This window comes from Notothenia rossii, assembly GCF_949606895.1.
Source record: "Notothenia rossii genome assembly, chromosome: 9".
Classification (NCBI taxonomy): Eukaryota; Metazoa; Chordata; class Actinopteri; order Perciformes; family Nototheniidae; genus Notothenia; species Notothenia rossii.
In genome coordinates, this window is record NC_136907.1 from 78,329,619 (window position 1) to 78,352,255 (window position 22,637).

Sequence of the window (22,637 nt, forward strand, 5' to 3'; positions counted from 1 at the left end):
AAATTAACATGAAAGACTCAATCAGAATCCCTTTATTCGCCCCACGTAGGGAAACCTTACGTTTGGTGTCGGGCACAACAAGGGAAGTCACTAAACGTTATCTATTATTCAAAAGTAACGAATATGGAGGCCTGGGAGCCATAGACCTGGGCATTCAACTCAAAATGACCGTTGTAAAAGCTGCATATATAGGAAAGCACCTTGGGTTGAGGATGGAAAAATAGGATGGAAAAAAAGAAGAGGCAGAGCCAGAAAAGGAGCCTATAACAAATTAGTTTATAGATTTTGACATTGTACACTCAATACATAACTAAACACGCCTTTTCTCCTTCTCTCTTTCATGACTTTCAATGTAATACATGTGAACGGCGTCAATAGCCACTTTAATGATACTACTGGATTGTAGTCCCGGAAGTCGTCAAGAAGGATTTTCAGAATAAAAGCTTGGTATTAAGATTGTGCGAGAACTTTTTTTAATGTCTAACAGGTTTCTTAAACTTTTGTAATATGTTTTAATGGTGATATACACTGAGTTATGTTAAGGACTAACACATTTATAATGAATACATTTGTATTTATTTTAGGATCTTAAAATCATACATATTGGGATTCATGTGGATTAATGCGTGTGGACTAGAGGTTGACAAGCATAACTTTCACCTCACTTTTTTATATAAATTCCAACGTTGGTCATGAAAAAGATGTGTTTCTCTGTTGTCCATGTTATACATAGTTAAACACATATGAAAGAGTTAAAAGGACATTGATCCCAACCGATTTTTTTATTTATTCATTTACAACACATTATAAAACCCCAATAATACAAATACATAATCAATGGGGGGTTCATTTTATATGTTGTCATCCAATCTGTTTTGATTCTAAAACTCGTTAAGCGCATGCTCCGTCTTGCTCAGAAGACAACCAATCCCGTGCGAGCAACAGCACAGTAATATTTGTATTTGGCGAATATAAATAGACCGCTCTGTGATACGGAACTTTTTCATCTCTGTCGCACCTCACTAATCATGCCTGCCGATGCACCCCCCGTGAAAGCGGCCAAGAAGGGCTCAAAGAAAGCCGTCGCTAAGAGCGTCAGCAAGACTGGAAAGAAGAGGAGAAAGTCCAGGAAAGAGAGTTACGCCATCTACGTCTACAAGGTGATGAAGCAGGTCCACCCCGACACCGGCATCTCCTCCAAGGCCATGGGCATCATGAACTGCTTCGTGAGCGACATCTTTGAGCGCATCGCCGGTGAGGCCTCTCGTCTGGCTCACTACAACAAGCGCCGCACCATCACCTCTAGGGAGATCCAGACCGCTGTCCGCCTGCTGCTGCCCGGAGAGCTGGCTAAACACGCCGTGTCTGAGGGCACCAAGGCCGTGACCAAGTACACCAGCTCCAAGTAAACTCTGCTGCTGACATACCAACACCACAAAGGCTCTTTTAAGAGCCACCCAACCCATCCAAACAGCTCATCCTGTTATACTCTATAACTACTCCACCAGCAATCTAAATAACTTATTACACTGAAGTAAACATGTTATTTATACAGAATGCTTTGTAAAGCAAGATAAACCATGATTGAATATTGTCCATTCCTCACTATACTTGTTTATACCATCTCAATGATGTTTTTTTTTCCAAAATAGAAAAATAAATACATTTCATAATATGAAGGAAATATGGTGGTTATTTTACTGCAACCTTGAGAGAAAATGCTAAGTGGTAATCTTTATTTTGCAAATTAGAGGAGACAAATGAACACTTTATTATTAAATGTTGTCCCTCTGCCACCACAAACTCAAATGTGCTCAAACAACAATGCAAATGGTGTTTCTTGCTGACACTCAAAGCCTCCCTTGAATGATTGACACCGGTAATACAAAGTGATCGGGTTTAATAAGAGAAGAGAATAATTTCACCAATCAGTAATGTCAAAAACACAAACGAAAAATGCTTTGCAAATGCTTGTGAAATAAATAATACATATAAACAACATTCATATGGGCATATACATTTTATATGAATAAGTAGGCTGTATAACTACATCTTTCACACAAATAAACTCAAATACTTTTATAAGGTGATCTAATTTTACTGCAGAAGATCATGATTCATTTGCTAATAGGTATTCATTTGACGTCTTACACTCACACTAAAAGCTGGTGCCATTTAAAGACTGTTTCTGCACACTACATTATTAATGAATTCATTCCTTTGGGTTGTAACTGATGTTAATTCTCATATTTAACTTTTGGGCAAATGTTTAGTGTTGTTAACTAAATGATTCCTTTATTTCAGGGCGAGTTTTTCACTACAAATTAAATCATAGTTATACATTAGAAAATGACAGGGTTAGGGTTATATTATATTTAATCAAATGTATTTCCCCCTAAACTAAACAAAAGTTCATTTGAGGTGCCCCCGGATCATCCCCTATGGAGGAGTGGTTTACATTGTCCAATAGTAAAGCAGCTACAGCGCACGTGTCTTCCGGCCTGCACCAATCAGCGCTGCCTTGCTCCGGCAGCTCCTTTAAAAGGCTGCTGCTCACAGATACACAGCACTCCTTCTCTCGCTGTGAACACTGAGAAACTACAATGGCCAGAACCAAGCAGACAGCGCGTAAATCCACTGGAGGAAAGGCCCCCAGGAAGCAGCTGGCCACCAAGGCTGCTCGTAAGAGCGCCCCGGCCACCGGCGGAGTGAAGAAACCTCACCGTTACAGGCCCGGTACCGTGGCTCTGAGGGAGATCCGCCGCTACCAGAAGTCCACCGAGCTGCTGATCCGCAAGCTGCCCTTCCAGCGTCTGGTGAGGGAGATCGCTCAGGACTTCAAGACCGACCTGCGCTTCCAGAGCTCCGCCGTCATGGCTCTGCAAGAGTCCAGCGAGGCTTACTTGGTTGGTCTGTTCGAGGACACCAACCTGTGCGCCATCCACGCCAAGAGGGTCACCATCATGCCCAAGGACATCCAGCTTGCCCGCCGTATCCGCGGGGAGAGGGCTTAAACTGACCTGAGACCAGAACACTCTAACACAACGGCTCTTTTAAGAGCCACACACATTTTCAAAGAGTTACAATCCTACTCATTATTATGATGACACTGGTTCTTATTACTTTTGGTTAACTACCGTGATGAATGAAACATGAAATTGTTCAAGTTGCTTACTGAACTTACAAAGACAATAATATGTGAGTAACAGGTCAGTGTAAACAAGTGTATGTCAATTATGGATCATCCAAACTATTTACATAGAAATATGTAATAAAGTTCTAAAACCCAAGAGGGATATGTATATTACTTAATAACTTTGGGGGAAGGTCGTTTTTAAGTTGACTAAAAGTTACCGTTATAACTTATTCACTTTAAACACTGAGAACAGGTGAGTAATAAACAGGTTTATTTTGTAAGCGCTTTTACAGGTGCTCAAAGTCGCTTCACAGAGATGGTGAAAAGAACAACAAATTCACAAGGTTGAAGTCAAATTTTAAAAGCAAGCAATAACAACAGCCACACCTTAAAAGCCAGATTGGAGAAGTGAAGTTATTTGAAGGTGGTGAAGTTCTTTGAACGTGGTGAGGTCAGTATTGAGTTTTTTATTCTGTCAGTAAATTATCCAAATGAAATGTTTTGCATCATTTTAGTCAACCTGAGGACCACAGATGAAAATGAGCTATTAGCTATGATCTGGCATATTGCATCTCTTCTCTTTGCTGAGATTAATATATTTGTATGCATGGTCCTTCTATAAATAAATACATAAATAACCCAAAACAAATTAATTCTACCTTTTAATAATGACCTTACATGGTCGCCAAAGTTAGATTCACGTCAGAAAATCAAATCTGTTATGAGAAAAAACAAATAATTGTTTAAAGATAGGAACTTGCCATCCTACTGAAAAACAGTCGGATGGAGATTTAACGGCATAGTTTAGTCCAACGTTTCATTTGATGGGTTAAACCTTATTAACAAATGTTATTACTTTAAATGTAATCAAGCCAACAACCATTATTTTAACAATGTTACAACAGAACATTGAATATAAGCTTTCCTTAATGTAAAGGTATAAACAGTAATAAAATAATAAAAGGCCATAATATAATTTGTTACTATGCCAATAGAAAAAAAGTTAATAATAATGTGATTAAGGCAAAGTGACCAAACGGATAATTATGGATTACTTGACTCTATTTTGCTTTAGTGAAATTGTTCTCCCACCAAGATGTTTGATGCATCAGTAAAATAAGAAAGCAAGTTTTCATTTCACAACAGAGTCAACTATTTCCTAAAGAATATGACATCAATCTCATAACGGAACAATTGATGAAGAATATGCTTAAGACTTCCTGATCATTAAAAATGTACAAAACACATGTAAGTATTATTGGTGTTTTATATCATATTGTATTAACTTGAAACAGAACTTTTTCACAGTTATAATACGTTTGTATTCAAACTGTGGGTATAAAGAGGTGTATTTTATTATTATTAATAGAAACTTTAGACTATTTAAATTACACCATGTTCCATTTAGTTTTTCTGTTTGTAATTTAAAAACTATCAAAAATAGTTCAGGTATATTTAGACTTTATGGACACCTATTGACAATACACATTTATTTGATTAAATATTGTCAAAGAAATTGAAAATGACAAACAGCTTTGGGGTACATCAGAAGACCTTTATTTGTCCCGGACAGCAAAGTTACATAATACACAATACACCACTTCAATTTTAAAATAAAACATGATAAAAAAACAGGAACACATTCAGGGGGAAATAAATATGAGGAGTACGTCCACCCTCAGACTCATCCCTCCTCGGACAGTCCTCTGTGGCTGGAGCCGTCAGGCTGAACAGCCAGGGGCCAAACCTGTGACCAAGTAACAGTAACTGTACTGTTTGAACTAACACCTGCACACTTACATGTACATATATCTAACAATCCAAACCCAAATATGTATTTATCACAACAGTTACTATATTATTTTATTTGTGTATCATTTGTTATCCTTGTGAATCTGTTAACAGTTAACTAAACTAAACTAAACATAACCACTAATAAGTGATATTAGATATAATTATATAACACTAGGTCTGGGACATCCTTATCCACCTTTTCATGATAATGTAAACACTTGAAGGAACATGTTTACAGCACAGCTTTTACTTCTAGTTTATTACTTCATACAGTGTGGTATTAATATGTTTCTTCCATCTTTTATTCTCGCTATCTCCATCCTTCATTGACTCATTTTTAGATTTTCGTCAGAGAAGATGCACTTTATATAATAAATACACATTATCTTAACAAGAAGATTACGCTTCCTGTTCTGTTCGAAAATCAATGAGCCTTTTCTCAACAAAGAATAAAGCTGCCTTTAGGTCCATTAGATCTGCTCAGGTGATAGTAGTGATTTACAACTAGAACTTCAATTTGATGTATTAAATGTATGTGTCATTTTAATACAATAAAGTGATAATATATTGACACAGAGGTTTAATAGGACTTCACTGTCAGAATTACTTTGGGTTTCATCATGTGTTGATTATTATTTCATTGTGTAACTTCATCTCTTTCTCTTTACTTGCTGCTGTGAGCTGCCTGCATCAGTAGGCTGTTAGCGTCACATTGTAAAATGATGAAAATAAATAAATAGGCCGGAATTGTTGACACTGTGCTCATCTGACAGAGATTATACATATATTCAATACATTTACTAGAATAGCTCCAGGTTTAGTGTCTTTATTTTTAGTAGCAACTGGAAGAAGACGTGAGCTTCCTTCTGATTGGACGATCTTCAATACGCTCGTTGATGGCCAATCAGAGAGCAGCTGGTGGATATAAATATCCGCTGTGGCGATGAGATAGTCACGCTTTTTAGTAAACCCGAGAAAAGCAATTATGTCTGGAAGAGGGAAGACCGGATTAAACTAAAAATTACCTTTGGAAAAAACATCTCAGCTGCAATCAATAGGAAAGCACCTTGGGTTGAGGATGGAGAAATGGGATGGAAGAAAAGAAGAGGCAGAGCAAGAAATGAACCATATTACAAATTAGATTATGGTGACTTCACAACTGAAGTTCAGCATTTAGGGATTGGTTGGATCGGACTACCGAATAGAGTCATTTTTAAAATGATAAACGATTTCAAATATGGAGGTGTTATAACATACAAAAACACCTGACTAAGGTAACAAAGTCTTAACATTAGTGAAAAGTAAACAGTTATCGGAGAGCATGAGAGACGTGAGGTGGCTGATATCAGTCAACAGACTTGCGGTCAGAGCTGTGGTTTCATAGAGCTGCTATGTGAAAACTAGAACATGCCCCATGATTAACTGTGAGGAGGACGAGACTTTACAGCACCTCCTCATGGACTGCTACAGAGCCCAGGAGGTGTGGTCGCTCCTACGGGGCATCGGCTTAGAGTTCAATGTAAATTATATCTCAATGATTTATTGTATTCTGGATGAGGGGATGGACAATAAACACAGGGAACTTTTTCAGCTGGTAATTTGTATAACATGTATGAAGATCTGGAAGACAAGGTGCAAAATGATACTAAATCAGACGATCATAAACAGAGGCACCATCGTGAAACAGGTTATCACTGAACTAAGGAGAAGAAAAACCCTGGACAAATCCCAGACTCAGCCATGGGGCATTTTGAGTCTGACCGAACTGAGTCTCATTGGAATATAAACGTGCTCTCTTTATGTTATTTATATATTTATTCATTGTGTGTTATATGTATTATTAATGTAACCTTTGTATATCATGTACTGCCCAAATAATATAAAATAAAGTTTTCAAAAAAAAAAAAGGAAGACCGGAGGAAAGGCCCGAGCCAAGGCTAAAACTCGTTCCTCTCGTGCCGGCCTCCAGTTCCCCGTCGGCCGTGTCCACAGGCATCTGAGGAAGGAAGCCCCGGTGTACCTGGCCGCTGTGCTGGAGTACCTGACTGCTGAGAACCTGGAGCTGGCTGGAAACGCCGCCCGGGACAACAAGTAGACCCGTATCATCCCCCGCCACCTGCAGCTCGCCGTCCGCAACGACGAGGAGGTGAACAAGCTGCTGGGAGGAGTGAGTGACCATCGCTCAGGGAGGCGTGCTGCCCAACATCCAGGCTGTGCTGCTGCCAAAGAAGACCGAGAAGGCCGCCAAGAAGTGAACACCCTGATCCCACTTCAACAAACAACAAAGGCTCTTTTAAGAGCCACACACTTCTATCCAGAGAGCTTTCCTTCACCCACAACTTTTATATTTATTTAATCCACGACTATAATGTCTTGTATGTAATATCCACTACCCTAATGATGTATATTGTGGTGTTACTGCTTTTTCAAGACTTATTACCATTTCTCTAGATTTTCCAAACATTCACTAATTAAGGTCCACCTTAAGGAGAGAGTATTTTTAACTTGTAGGCTACTGAGACTAAAAAAATAAACCTGATGCTTTTTAGGGCTCATTAACTTCAAACCCCTGTACAAGTTGACCCAGTGTGTCAACATAGAATTTAAAGCTATTGTTTGATTAGTGTAACAATATAGGTCAATCAAAAATGTATCACAGTATTTCTATGATTATAGGTATGTATATAGAGACAGATCTGTATTGCACGTTTTACACCCTGATCCCACTTCAACAACTCAACAAAGGCTCTTTTAAGAACCATACACTTCTATCCAGAGAGTTGACTCCTTTTTTATCAGCTGTTTCTGTATTTAGACACATTTTACTGCAGGCTGGATGTACTATGTAGAGAACTCTCCCTCTGTAGTGAGCCACATCACGACTCAAGTGTACTCAGAGTTTATTTATACAGCCCAATATCACACATTTTTCATTTGGCTCAGTGGACTCAGTTTGTACAGAATATGAATACAACCCCCTCTGTCCTTGGACCCTCATATACTCTACTTTCTCCTGATGGTGTTTTTACATCATTGTTAAATAATGGTATATAATCTAACTGTAAATAGTATATTAAAGAGAAGTTATACATTAAATAAATAGCTGTATACATGATAATAATGAACTGTGCTGCAGAAGAGAGGAGAGGTGTATGTTCCTTTATTTGTGATTATATTCTATAAAATATGAAATCAAAAAGCTTGTATTTGGGTTTCCAATCAGACTTCAACTTTATTGTCAATCTTTCAGTTTGTGTGTACAGACAGAGAGATCGAGATACCGTTTCCCATATATATATAAAAATATGTATATATATATATATATATATATATATATACATATATATATATATATATATATATATATATATACACATATATTCATATTTAATCCCTTTTTAAAATAGAAACCGTGTTGGTATTAAAGCACATGGCTTAATCAACAAATAGCACACATTTGGAAAGAGTCACCCCTACTGAGATACATACTTTTATTGTTATGCACATACAGTGTAGATATGTAAAGACAATTAAGTCCAAGGCTTCTCCAACAATGCAACATAAATATAGGACATAAAACAATAAAATAGTGCTTGCTATTTTGCAAGAATAATGGACTTATGACATAGATGAAAAATAAGTCCACAGTGACCTTTGATTTATTTGCTTTCATATGCAAAAGCACATGCTTTTACAGAGAATAAAACATGTTGTATTGATTTTATTGAGTTGATATAAAACATAGTGATCAAAGAGCATAAGCCAGATATCTTCTGTCTATTTCTGACTGTTTATAAATTAATATTGCATTTTCAAATTTAGATCAGGGGAGGAGCCACCTGAACACAAGTCTTTGAACATTAACCATTGCTTTGTCGCCGGGGCGAGGGAGTCTGATGCTGGAAGACCAGAAACCTCTAAGGACCCCTGGTGACATAACTGATGTAAAAGGTATATATCATATGAGTTAGTTTTAAATGTTTAATGTATGGCCATCTGTTTGAAGCTAAACATTGGCCTACTGCTAATGAATCTTAAATACATCTTACATTCTGTTTTAATTTCTCATCAATACAATATGAATGTTTACTTACAAGGAGTTCTGTTAACTGAGGTTCATAGGATGAATATATTTGTACTAAGAGAAGATCTAAGAAATCATTCAAAAATCCCTTTTAGCAAATGACTTTGAAATGTGAATATTCTTTCAACACTCTTTTAGGAATGCAACATACAAACCTGTTTTATTGACATAAAGTAGTTCAATAAGTTACCATATTGAGATTGTTTCCAATCATGGTAGAACAGCAACTCTCCTCTGGATCCTCTGTTAACAGGGGGTTCTACAAACTGAACTAAAGATGAATTAAGACATTAAAATACTAATAATTAATAACATAATTAGAAATAAAGTAAAAACTACAATACAACTGAACATCCTAGACAAAGTATGGGCCATTAGAGCACAGAATAGAGACTTCTTCAAAATACACGTAGAGAATAAGATACACTTAAAAAAATCAACAATTTACATACAATACAAGATTATGCTAATTATTGTGTTCATCAAAAAAAGCAGAGGGAATATGGTTCATGCCATTAAATCAAGACAAATAGAATATGTTTATAAAGGTAAAACATTAATTTGATCAATACAAAATTGCAATGATGTGCTCTGTGAAAATAAGTGTTTTCAGACGATTGTGTTGTGCTCTCATGTTTATAATAATAAAACTGTGTCCAATAGTTAACTGCTGGCAGGTCTGGACAGTCCAATCTTAGAACCAGGCTTCTCCTGAATACACACATAGCTCAGATAGGACAAATCAATGTCTTGCATAGAGTCATCTGATTTAAACAGGATTCGAGTGGATATAAATAAGCCCTTCTTCATTATTGTTAAAGTGTGACAATACATTGATTACAATTCAGACAACCAATAACGATGCTCTGAGAATCCCTTTCCTGACTATTGAAATACATTTGGAATCAATTATTGATTGATGGTATTTATTTGAGGGCTTTCCAAAGTCCTCAAAGCACCTTACATTAGCTGATATTAGACATGTTGTACGTTGATTACTGTGGATAAGACATAAAACGAGGGGGGGGGTGCAGAATAATGTTTAAATACTTTCCCCCCCTTTTTACAATACAGTACAGTAGATAGGCTACATCTGCTCTAAGTACATCGTAGGCTCAGTCACGTGCAGACGACAACCAATCCCGTGCGAGCAACAGCGCAGCTATATTTGCATCGAGGGGATATAAGTTGGCCGCGGTGTGTGTGAGAGGCACCGAGTCTGACCAACCTCACTCTCACATCATGCCTGCCGATGCACCCCCCGTTAAAGCAGCCAAGAAGGGCTCAAAGAAAGCCGTCGCAAAGACCGTTAGCAAGACTGGAAAGAAGAGGAGAAAGTCCAGGAAGGAGAGCTACGCCATCTACGTCTACAAGGTGATGAAGCAGGTCCACCCCGACACCGGCATCTCCTCCAAGGCCATGGGCATCATGAACTGCTTCGTAAGCGATATCTTTGAGCGCATCGCCGGTGAGGCCTCTCGTCTGGCTCACTACAACAAGCGCCGCACCATCACCTCCAGGGAGATTCAGACCGCTGTCCGCCTGCTGTTGCCCGGAGAGCTGGCTAAACACGCCGTGTCTGAGGGCACCAAGGCCGTGACCAAGTACACCAGCTCCAAGTAAACTCTGCTGCTGATATACCAACAACACAAAGGCTCTTTTAAGAGCCACCTACTGCATCTATAGACATCTTCCTTTGTTTTGAATAAGTGTCATGCATGATCCATGTAAACCGTTCAAAGAAGCCTTGTTTACTAACAACTTTACACAATGGCTCAGGCAAAACACAACGTGTGTGCCAGGTGGTGTTTTTTTTCCTCTGCAGTATAAGTACAATTTATTAGCCTACGGAAAAAAACGTAGGTGCTTTCAATAAGTGATATAATATATCCACCATATTTGTATTTTATTTAAAACAAATATATTTATATACTCCATTCCATTCAAAGGTGTATATTCATTTATGAAATCAGCATAATATTACTTTTTAATGTCGCCTCCATATTCCCTTCTTTTAAATAATACATTTTGTTGAGTAACTCCCTCGTTGTGCCCCACACCAAATGTACGTGTTTGTTTAATTATTTGGGAGGAGTTAAGTTTATTCTTCAAATTTAGGTCAGCAGTTTCCATTACAGTCAAACCAAGTATTTGTATTTTGTTTAATTGAACTTAAACGTTAATGGCATAAGTTTTGGTGAAATGCTGCAATAACTTAGAATTTAAATGACTGAATATGTGGTATTTAGAACAGAATTGATTTGGACGTCGGATAAACAACATTGTCCAATAGGTGACCATCATAATATAAGAATCCTAGCAAGAGCTGTTGATGGATTTTAGGTTTGATATAATGTTCATTGACTGAAAAATGTGTGATATTGCCGACAGGAAACTGACTCTTTTGAGTAATTTGGGTGGCTCTTAAAAGAGCCGTTGTTTTACCAAGTATGTCAGGGTGTAAATGTTTAACCTCCGAAGCCGTACAAAGTGCGGCCCTGCCTCTTCAGGGCATACACCACATCCATAGCGGTCACCGTCTTTCTCTTGGCGTGCTCGGTGTAGGTGACGGCATCACGGATCACATTCTCCAGGAAGACCTTAAGCACCCCGCGGGTCTCCTCGTAGATCAGACCGGAGATACGCTTCACTCCGCCACGGCGAGCCAGACGGCGGATAGCGGGCTTGGTGATTCCCTGGATGTTATCACGGAGAACTTTACGGTGACGCTTGGCGCCTCCTTTGCCGAGTCCCTTTCCTCCTTTTCCTCTTCCACTCATTTTCAGGTATTGCTATGTCGGCTAGCAAAGAACGAATGAGTGAAAGCAAGGTGACCGGCAGCTTTTAAACATTCACTGCGGACCTAAGAGAAGACGGAGAGCGGGAAAGCTGCTAGGTGGGGCCAACGCTGCAGCCTCCACATAATCTTTCAAAACACTAGGCTTGTTTGAGACAAGCGAGACCTGCGCAATTTCGATCAACGTCTTGCTCGTGCGTTCTTCTTCTTCTTCTTTAGTGTTTATTAGCGGTTGGCAAACCAAATTTTAGGTGCATTACCGCCACCAACTGGACTGGAGTATGGACAAGAGACTATGCAGAAAACAATAAACAAAATAAAACAAACAATATAATAAATAAAACCAAAACTCTAGATTATTTTAAATTGATCAATTTCTCTAAGAAACGTAATAAGCTCACAATACATATTGCCTGATGTTTCCCCTAACAGCCCTGATAGCGAAAAGTCAATGTATTTTGCTTTCTTCAGTGTTTGGAAAAGCACATTTCTCTGAATACTATATTTCCTGCAATGCAGCAAAACATGTTCAACCGTTTCTGGCTGGCACAGTGTGTACACTTTCCGGTTGGATGCTTTCCTATTACCCTTAATGTATGATTGAGACCTGTGTGACCTATTCTCATCCGAGAAATGACATTTTCCTCCATTCTTTTAAACCCCACCTTCCTTCCATCCCCCACATACCTTTGAATGTTATAAAGATGTCTTCCTGTGTCACTAAGGTCCCAATGATCTTGCCATGTTGTTTGCGCATATATATGTATGAATGTTTTAACCTCCGCTTTGCTGAGTGGAACTTCAATGTCTATATTCGTAATTCTGAGTGTTTGTTTGGCCAGAATATCCACCTGTTCATTACCCTCCACACCAACATGAGCAGGAACCCAGATGAAACGAGTTGCTATGCCTTTGATTTGCATTTTATACAAAATTAGAAATATTTCATTTATTATGTCCATTCTAAATGAAGATCTGCCTGATCGTATACTCGATAAAGCTGAATAGTTGTCAGATGCAATTACAGTATTATGTATTTCTTTCTCCTCTATCCATTCCAATGCCAATACCAATGCCAACAACTCTGTGGTGTATACTGACACATGGTCTGTTACCCTTTTCTTTATATGTGAATTACTCACTGGGATATAAACTGCTGCCCCTGCACGCCCTGTCTCTGGATCTTTGGAGCCATCTGTAAATATGATTGTTGAGTGTGAGTGATATCTTGCAAAATAATTCTGGACTATGCGCCATAATGGTATTTCTTTCTTTTCCTTCAACTCTTTTTGTATATTGAGGTCTACACTTGGCAATGGGAATAACCAGGGTGGAATGGACGAGATTGCAACTGTGGGGCAATACTGTATTTGATTCAATCCTATACTTGCCGCTTTAACATCACCAATCCATCCGAAACTTGTTAAATGTGACTCATTGTGCTCCCAGCAGTCTTTCAAAATACTTTTCGCTGGATGACTATCACTGTGCCCCTGAAGGTTTACCCAGTATGCCAACATTAACTTCACTCTTCTTATCCTTAAAGGCATTTCTCCCATTTCTCCCTGTATTGCTGATACTGGAGATGTTTTAAAAGCTCCACTACAAATCCTCAGGGCCTGAGCTTGTAGGACATCCAGCTTTTTAAGGTTTGATTCTGCTGCTGCCATGAACGCTATACACCCATAATCGAATACAGGTCTCATGAGTGCCCAATATATGTTCAGTAGTGATGACCTACTCGCTCCCCACTCCTGTCCCACCAAACACCGAAGTACATTGTTGACCTTTTTACATTTACTTTGAACTTTTCCTATATGATTGCTCCACGTTAGCTTTCCATCAAACCAAACACCAAGAAATCTTATTGTATTTACCTGTTCAAGAGGTTGCTCATACAATTTTAATGATACAGGAGCAATTTTATGCCGTTTTGTAAAACAAATGACTTGCGTCTTAGCTACTGACAGTTTGAATCCCCATTTATTTGACCATTTCTCCACTTCAACTATTGCAGCTTGTATTTTCTTTCCAACATGTGCTACATTGTGGCCTTTTGCCCACAAAGCCCCATCATCTGCATACAAAGATTTTCCCACACTTGGATGAACTTGATTAAAAATGTTATGTATCATTATATTGAACAACAACGGACTACATACACTACCTTGCGGAGTACCATTTTCCACATCATACACACTTGAATATTCTGCACCTACTCTTACTTGTATTTTCCTGTCCCGTAAAAAATTCATAACCCAATTATATGCTGTACCACCATTTCCCAATGATTTTAACTTGATTAGTAGTCCTACCTTCCAGAGCATGTCATAAGCCTTTTCAATATCAAAGAAGACTGCAATCACTACTTCCTTGTTGGTCTGTGCTTTCCTGATGTCTGATTCTAAGCACAATATAGAATCCATTGTATTCCGACCCCTACGGAACCCACATTGATATGGGGATAACAGAGCTTTACTTTCTAAGATATGCGTGAACCTTTCTGTAACCATTCTTTCCATGATTTTGCATATATGCGATGTCAGGGCAATAGGTCTGTAGCTAGATGGATCTGAAGGGTCTTTCCCTGGCTTTAGTATGGGCACTATTATCGGTTGTTTCCAAACCGAAGGAAGTTGGCCAGAATCCCACACCCTATTAAACAATCTTAACACAATGACTAGAGAGTTATCCGTCATATATTCCAACATTTTATAGCAAACACCATCTTTCCCAGGAGTGGTTTGACGAGCACTAATAATTGCTTTCCTCAACTCAAACATACTAAAATGCAGATCCACCTGATCCCCCAACACTTCTACTCTATCCAATATTCTTGGGTTTTCCATTAATGTATTATCTCTGCACTGCCTGGCTTCCTCTGTAAGGTTATCTGAACTATGAACTTTCTTAAATGTCTGAGCTAGAAGTTCCGCCTTTCCTAAGTTTGTGACAGATATTATGTCCCCTCTGCTCAAAACTATGGGTTACTTACGTAACCCCAGTTCTCAGAGTAACATGAAGTGAGATGTCTCACTATGGGATGCGCCTCATCGCGGAGCAAACAGAAGCATCAATCTCATTACGCCAATCCTGATTGGCTGGTGATCTTGACGTCAGCGTCAGGGAATCTACCCCCTATAAGTAGCTTGCGTTACGCCGCATGCATCATTCAAAAATAAGCACCTCTTCTCGCTTCACCATAGCAAGGAGGGCCGTCGGGTGAGACATCTCACTTCATGTTACTCTGAGAACTGGGGTTACGTAAGTAACCTATAGTTCTCATTCGTAACACTCCGTTCGATGTCTCACTATGGGATATTGTAGCTCCCGTATTGCCAGACGAGCTTATCTCGAAAATCACCAAACCCAACCAGAATTTAACAGTTAGAGCTCTAACTCAGCAGGGGGCCCAGCACTGCATGGGCCACACTGGGAGCAGAGACGTCTAATCTGTAAAAGCGGACAAAAGTGAGCGGCGAGGACCAGCTCGCCGCTGCACAAATGTCTTGGATGGAAACACCCCTGAACAAAGCCCAGGATGTAGCCAGACCACGAGTCGAATGAGCACGCAAACCCGAAGGTGCCTGCAGACCCTGACTCGTGTAAGCCAAAGCAATTGCCTCCACAATCCAGTGAGAGAGCCGTTGCTTAGTAACAGGCTTGCCCTTCTGAGGGTTAGCCCAGGACACAAAGAGTTGGTCATTATGACGAAACTCTTTTGATCTGTCCATATAAGTGCGTAAAGCACGGACTGGACATAGCAAATTTGGCTGCTGTTCCCCGGAGGGACACAGCGGTGGAGGAAATGCCTCAATGTCAATGGGGGTACATGAACCAACCACCTTAGGTATAAAGGCAGGGTTGGGCTTCAGCAACACTCCTTAACCCTCAGGCGAACTGAGTGCATGAAGGATGTACAGATAGCGCATGAATGTCACTGACTCGCTTGGCGGATGCCAGGGCCAGTAACAGCACTGTCTTGAGTGACAGGTGCTTCATGTCAGCTTCTTCCAGGGGTTAAAATGGGGCTCGAGTGAGCCCATATAAAACCACTGTCAAGTCCCATAAGGGCACCAGTGACCTGGAAACAGGAAGGAGCCTGCGAGCTCCCTTCATAAAACGGCAGACCAAAGGATGTTGGCCGGCCGTCTTACCCTCAAAACCCACATGGCATGCAGCAATAGCAGCCAGGTAGACTTTAATTGTGGAGAAAGCTCTGTGTTTATCAATTAGGTCCTGTAGAAATGATAAAATCACTCCCACAGGGTATTGAAAAGAGGTGTGCCCTTTTTGAAGGCACCAGTCCTCAAACACCCTCCACTTACAGTCATAAAGACACCTAGTGGAGGAAGCTCTCGCACTCTGAATAGTGTTTATCACCTTCTGCGGGAGACCCACTGCATTCAGATTATACCACTCACGGGCCAGGCCCATAGGGCCATGCGCTCCGGGTGTGGGGGAAAGATCGTCCCCCCCGCCTGAGACAGTATGTCTCTGCGTAGGGGGAGCTGCCACGGCTGACCGCACAGCAGCTGATATATCTCCGCCAGCCAGTACATTGCAGGCCAGTGCGGAGCTATCAGGATCATTGTGTGTCGCCGTTCCCTCACTCTGGCCAGAGTTGGGGGTATCAGCGCCAGGGGTGGAAATGCGTACAGGAGGACCGGAGGCCAAATGTGCGCGAGCGCGTGCACGCCTAATGGTGCGTTTTGATCGCGCATTGAAAAGAAAAGCTGACAGTGAGCATTTTCTTTTGATGCGAACAGATCTACCGCGGCTCGGCCGTAACACACCAACAGCTGGCTCACAACCATTGGATGTAGAGTCCAGTCTGCATACAGTGGTACACCTCTGGACAGCAGGTCTGCCCCGAGGTTCATCACACCCGGTACATACGTCGCTCTCAGAGAGAGGAGACGGTCGCAGCTCCACAAGATCAGTTTGCGTGCCAGCATGTGTAACTGGAGAGAGCGCAAACCCCCTTGTCGGTTTATATACGATATTGTGGTCGTATTGTCCGTCCTCACGAGGACATGGTGTCCTCTGAGAAAAGGCAGAAAGCGTTTTAGGGTGAGGAACACCGCTACAAGCTCCAGGTAATTTATGTGCGACTGCTGGAGGTCTCTGCTCCAGAGACCCCTCACCGGACGACCTTCGTAAATACCTCCCCAGCCTGTCAGACATGCGTCTATGGTGACCACCTTCCGTGAAAGGAAAGCACCCATAGGCACGCCCCGTACCAGAAAAGTCGGGTGCAGCCAATGGCGCAGTGCCATTACGCATTTCACAGTAACCATCACTCTCCGCACTCCATGACGCGCGGGGTTTAGTTTTAGAGCGGCTACCCAGCGCTGAAACTCCCTCATGTGTAACCGTCCCAGTCGTACGACCAGGATGGCTGACGCCATGAGCCCCAGTAACCGCAGGCATGATCTGAAAAGAACATGTTTGCGCAGCTGGAAATGAGCGAGGCAAGCTCTGAAAGCTTTCACTCTTTCCGCTGACAGGCGGGCTGTAAAAAGCACCGAGTTCAGGTGTAAACCCAGGAAGAGTACAGTCTGTGCCGGGCACAACATGCTCTTTTCTGTGTTTATTATGAAACCCAGGTTGAGCAGGTGCTTTACGAGGACATTTGTCTGCGTAATAGCCTCCTGCTCCGACTGTGCGAGGAGCAGCCAGTCGTCTAGGTAGGTTGCCAGGCGAATACCCTGTTGTCTTAACGGGGCTATCGCGGCTTCTGTACATCGTACAAACACTCTTGGACTGAGAGACAGACCGAAGGGAAGTACTCTGTATTCGTAACAGATCCCCTGAAATGCGAACCTCAGATATTTCCTGTGTGGGTAATATACTGGGATGTGGAAATACGCATCTTTCAGGTCGACTGATGTAAACCAGTCGTTTTGTCGCACGAGACGCAGCAGAGATGTGTGAGTAAGCATTCTGAATTTGTATCTTTTTAGATATTTGTTCAGAGCCCTCAAATCTAGTATTGGCCGAATTCCGTTCCCTCCCCGTTTGGGAATGAGGAAATACTTGGAATAAAAGCCGCTCTGACTCCGCTCGGCGGGTATTATAGATATAGCCTTCTTTTCTAGAAGTGAGAGAATCTCTCTCTCCAGAATTTGGGCTGACTCTCCTCGGGCTTGTGAATACAGAACGCCCGTGAAGCGAGGGGGGGTGACAGCGAATTGGAGTCTGTAGCCCCGTGTTACTGTCTTGAAGTACCAAGCAGACGCTGTGAGCATCTCCCACTGTTTGCTCCTTAGAGCCAGCGGAGATGTCACGTCTTTTACCCTCTGAGTCTCTATTTGTTGTGTTATGGGGCCCTCTAGTGTCTGAACACGATGATACCCCATTTCGATAATCCCCACAGAGACTGCGCATGCGCGTGACGGTGGTGCCTTCACAACCCCAGCCGGCACTGCGCATGCGCGTGACGGTAGCGGCTCTATAACCCCAGTCGTCACTGCGCATGCGCATGGCGGTGGTGCCTTCACAGACCCGTCTATTATCCGCCTTTTGAGAGAGGCCGTAGCTGCTCTCAAAAGAGGGACAGGCGACAGACTGTTTATTGTTTTTATTGTCTTTCTTTTCATTTTTTTGGACTGCGCCCTCGGCTTGAAGCCTGGATGCGACAGTGAAAAATGGTTTATTTGAAAACAACAACAATTGTGACATGTGTTTTTGTGACTTAGGCAGATAGCAGAACTCGCTGTCTCTGGTATTAAGTCTGTTTCCCTTCTGGCGCGAACTTGAGGATGGCGTTGCGGCATCACTCGAGTCGGCGGGAAGATGGAGGCCTGGTGGCACCCCGAAAACACATCTGGAGCTGGGGAACAGGGAACTTCCAGCTCTGTCACCGAGGAGGGGAGAGGAGGCTGTCAGGCCGCCCGCTTCTTTTTCCTCGACTGGTGAACGAAAATCTGAGTCGGCTGTGCCTGAACAGCAGATGCCGAAACCGGAGATTTCCTCGGCCAGCTCGTCCTCGTCTCCTGCCTGGGCTGGGGACTCGGGGCGGGCTGTGGCCTCTGCTGCCTCGGTACCTTGAACCGGGCAGAACGTGACCGGTCTGCCTTCAACGGTAGCGTGGGGTTCCTGCTTGGTGTCAGAGCCAGCCTCGGTTGGAGGTGGGCTGCCACCAGCGGTTCCATGGGCGGCATGCGGAGCAGGCCGAGCCTCTCCATACCGTCACAGTCCAGGGAGCAGGCACCCTGATTGGGGCCTTATTACTGAAGCGGCGGTCTCTCCACGAGACCGACACCTCATCCAGCATCTCCGGGAAGACTGGAAGGAGCTGCCTCTTTGTCCTCGCTGCGTGGGGCAAAGTCTTCCCCTCGTAGCGAGACCTGGAGATCTCCTTGGCCATTTCAGGCCATGGGATGTCCAGCCTGGACGCGGCACGTTGACACAAGGCCTGCAGGTCCATGCTCAGACAGGGCGAAGCTGGTGCGCTATCGCCCGGGAGAGCAGCCATCGCTCCCGGCTTTGCAGCCTGAGCTGATGACACGAGTCGGACAGGAGGAACTCAGAGGTATCCTCTTCGTCCTCCATGTAGTCCAACTCCAGGACATCATCCGCGGGCGAGACCATGGTGAGGTTCAGTTGGGAGCCCCAGCTTGACACAGCGCGGGGCTCCGCTCTCGCGGCTGTTGCCGCCACCGGGTCCCAGCCTGACACGGCGCGGGGCTCCGGTTCAGCAGCTGCCGCTGTTATTGAGCCCCAGCCTGACACAGCGCGGGGCTCAATCACCGCGGTGGACGCCCCCATGTCAAGATTGCCGGCCGGCGAAACAGCGGACATGAGGGGGTCCTGTCCCGACAAGCTAGCTTGGCGTGCTAGCCGTCGGCAGAGGCTCTTGATGGTGAAGCGGGCACAATGCCCGCACGAGCCGGGGTTGTCGATAGCCTCCTGGGCGTGTTCCAGCCCGAGGCAGGACGAGCAGACCTGGTGTGAGTCTGTGCCTGATATCTTCAACCCGCAGCCGCAGAGCCGAGCCTCAGAGTCCCTGACTCCTCTGGTGTGAGGGAGAGAAGCGTCCATCTCGTTCACCGTGGTGAAGGCGTGGAGAGGACCCGCTCGTAACAGGTACGTTGCTGAGAAAAAATCCTTCCCCACCTGTCGTTAATCCGGAGAAAAAATTGACGGTGTAGAATTTTATTCTCAAAGAATATTAACTGGTGTGTTAATACCCTTTTTATCTTCCCCTCCTCTGGTGTGAGAGAGAAAAAGAAAAAAACGTCCCCGCTACCTTGGTGTCGGTAGTGAGGAAAGGCAAGCTAGTAACAGGTGTGTTACCAGCTTGAAAAATCAAAACCTTACCTTTAATTCCGAAGAAATAAACAGCGAGGTAGATTGCAACACTAACTGGTGTGTTAGTATTAACAGTCTTCTTGCAGAAGTATATATAAAAGTAGCCGGCGAGCGCCTGTCGACCGAAGTTAGCTTGGATAGCTTGGTTCCGTCTGTGGACTGTGTGAGCTAGCCCGGCTACCAATAGAGATGTGCTCTGAAGCGAGAAGAGGTGTTTGAATGATGCATGCGGCGTAACGCAAGCTACTTATAGGGGGTAGATTCCCTGACGCTGACGTCAAGATCACCAGCCAATCAGGATTGGCGTAATGAGATTGATGCTTCTGTTTGCTCCGCGATGAGGCGCATCCCATAGTGAGACATCGAACGGAGTGTTACGAATGAGAACTGGCAACTCATAATTCCTTCGAACTCCCCCCATTCTCCTAATCATGCCCCAAACATCTGCAAGCTGTACTTCTCTTCCAATGCTATTGCAATATTGCCTCCAAAAAGTGTGTTTTTGCGTTCGTATCGTCCTCCTCACTATAGCCTGGGCCCTTTTATACTGATTCAAAGCTTCCTGAGAATGGAGTTGTTTGAGTTGTCTGAATGCTTTATTTCTGTCTTTAATGGATTTGTTACATTCACCATTCCACCAGGGTACACTCTTGGTGCACCTAACTCCTTCAACTTCCGGAATTGTTTCTTTAGCTGAATGTATGATAACCTTAACGAGCTCCTCATTCAATTTATTTATATCATCATCATTTTCCTCTTGAAGTGTTTTACATCTATTCATACTTACAACTTGGAAAGCATCCCAGTTAGCCTTTCCCAATTTCCATCTAGGAATTTTCTTCTCCTTTTCAAAACGTATGTTGGTCCCAACTTTAGTCATTACAGGATAATGATCACTGCCCACTGTAGTATGCTTTACCACACTCCATGTACTTATACCTGCTATATCACTAGACACAAATGTCAGATCGACTACTGTTTCTATATTCTTTGTACAATTATATCTTGTTCCTTCCCCAGTGTTAATACACACTAGCCCGTGGTCATCTATAAATTCTTCAACTACTGTACCATTTGCATCTGTGCTACTGCTACCCCATAGTGAGTTATGTGAATTAAAATCCCCACACCATATGACTTTTCCTTGCAGTAAACCCCCAGCATCCTCTAATATACTTTGATCTAATTTCCCACACGGATTATAATAATTTACTATATCTATAGGTCCTCTATCATTCCATACCCTTATAACTATTGCTTCATGATCTGTACTTACATGCATAACTTTGTAACTTACACCACTCTGTATGAATGTTGCAACTCCTCCCCCTCTACCAGAGTCCCTATCTCTTCTAACTGCAGTATATCCCTTCACAATAAAATCCAGTTGTGGTTTCAGCGATGTTTCCTGAATACAAATTACATTAGGTTTCTCTCCCAGATTGTCATTATATTTTTTAAACTCTTGTCCATTTGCAATTAAACTTATGGCATTCCACTGCAGTACAACTAACACCATCAAGTTGATCCACTGCATGTCTGAGATTGTTGGACGTCATCATTTAGTATATCTTTCACACTTTCCCAGTGCATCCGTTTCACATCAAGGTACTTTTCAGCTGATCTGACAATTATTTTTATTCTTTCATTCCGGCTTTTAGTCTGCGCTGAACAGTTGATCATCTCTGCCATAAACAATACAAACTCTGTTTTACTCACTATCAGAGTGTCCTCCTTCAACTTAACACAGTTGTGGACTTTTTCTGTTTCTTTGCTCTTATTCTTGTTTTCCATTGTAACCTGCGTTCCTCCTGAAACTGTCTTTGCTGCCTCTGCATAGCTTACTCCCTGCGTCACCCTGACTCGCTGCACCTCTTCTGCTTTCTTGCTAACCTCACATCCACGGTACGCTGAACTATGCTCCCCTCCGCAATTGCAACATTTCAGCTTTACCCCTTCTTCACATTTGCCGTATTCATGATCTCCACCACATCTGCCACACCTTTGTTTCCCTCTGCACACTGCCGCCACATGTCCAAATCTCTGACATTTAAAACATCTTATTGGTGGTGGAACATACGGTCTCACATAATAACACATATATCCAATAAGTATTTTTTCCGGAAGCCTTTTCTCATCAAAGGTGATCAGAACCGAAAGACTATCTTCTTTAACCCCATTGCGGTTTGCTTTCATGCGTTTGACATCACTTATTTTTGCATTTGTTATATTCTCTTTCACATCATCCGCTGTAATTCTGACGGGGATTCCTGTCACCACTCCCCTGACTAGCTTTTTACCACTAAACAGTGAACACTCCACTTTCTTACCCTCCACGGTACTCATCTTTATTGCCCTCCCCTGTTGCTCTCTATCCCTACATTTGATCAACATTGATCCATTCCTCAATACTTTGGCACTCATTACCTCCCTGATTTCTTTACTGATCGATTTCGTTAACCGTATAGGGTTCCACTCGCCAAACGAAGCTCCCTCTTTCGCAAGTTTCA

At 42.5% G+C, this 22,637-nt stretch overlaps 4 protein-coding genes and 1 pseudogene across 5 annotated transcripts; 4 read left to right on the top strand and 1 right to left on the bottom strand.

The window, feature by feature from the left end:
* The first annotated feature begins 1,019 nt into the window (after nucleotides 1-1,019).
* Nucleotides 1,020-1,600, top strand: LOC307020668 (histone H2B 1.2-like). The gene has a single exon (XM_079652195.1). It carries the CDS (start codon nucleotides 1,029-1,031, stop codon nucleotides 1,407-1,409), a length of 381 nt encoding a protein of 126 aa, XP_079508321.1. The 5' UTR covers nucleotides 1,020-1,028; the 3' UTR covers nucleotides 1,410-1,600.
* A 985-nt stretch (nucleotides 1,601-2,585) lies between these two features.
* On the top strand, nucleotides 2,586-3,042 carry LOC307020656 (histone H3.2). Its single transcript, XM_079652183.1, has one exon. It carries the CDS (start codon nucleotides 2,604-2,606, stop codon nucleotides 3,012-3,014), a length of 411 nt encoding a protein of 136 aa, XP_079508309.1. The 5' UTR covers nucleotides 2,586-2,603; the 3' UTR covers nucleotides 3,015-3,042.
* A 3,302-nt stretch (nucleotides 3,043-6,344) lies between these two features.
* Nucleotides 6,345-7,185, top strand: LOC307019973 (histone H2A-like; annotated as a pseudogene). The gene is made up of 2 exons: nucleotides 6,345-6,442; nucleotides 6,839-7,185. The product of its transcript is annotated as a histone H2A-like (transcript).
* A 3,056-nt stretch (nucleotides 7,186-10,241) lies between these two features.
* On the top strand, nucleotides 10,242-10,813 carry LOC307020673 (histone H2B 1.2-like). The gene has a single exon (XM_079652200.1). The coding sequence runs from the start codon at nucleotides 10,257-10,259 to the stop codon at nucleotides 10,635-10,637; it is 381 nt and encodes a 126-aa protein (XP_079508326.1). The 5' UTR covers nucleotides 10,242-10,256; the 3' UTR covers nucleotides 10,638-10,813.
* A 246-nt stretch (nucleotides 10,814-11,059) lies between these two features.
* On the bottom strand, nucleotides 11,060-11,809 carry LOC307020676 (histone H4). The gene has a single exon (XM_079652203.1). It carries the CDS (start codon nucleotides 11,792-11,794, stop codon nucleotides 11,483-11,485), a length of 312 nt encoding a protein of 103 aa, XP_079508329.1. The 5' UTR covers nucleotides 11,795-11,809; the 3' UTR covers nucleotides 11,060-11,482.
* Nucleotides 11,810-22,637: the final 10,828 nt, after the last annotated feature.

Excerpts from the sequence above, each read along its gene's own strand:
- LOC307020668 (XM_079652195.1), top strand. The coding sequence starts at position 1,029 with ATGCCTGCCGATGCACCCCCCGTGAAAGCGGCCAAGAAGGGCTCAAAG.
- LOC307020656 (XM_079652183.1), top strand. The coding sequence starts at position 2,604 with ATGGCCAGAACCAAGCAGACAGCGCGTAAATCCACTGGAGGAAAGGCC.
- LOC307020673 (XM_079652200.1), top strand. The coding sequence starts at position 10,257 with ATGCCTGCCGATGCACCCCCCGTTAAAGCAGCCAAGAAGGGCTCAAAG.
- LOC307020676 (XM_079652203.1), bottom strand. The coding sequence starts at position 11,794 with ATGAGTGGAAGAGGAAAAGGAGGAAAGGGACTCGGCAAAGGAGGCGCC.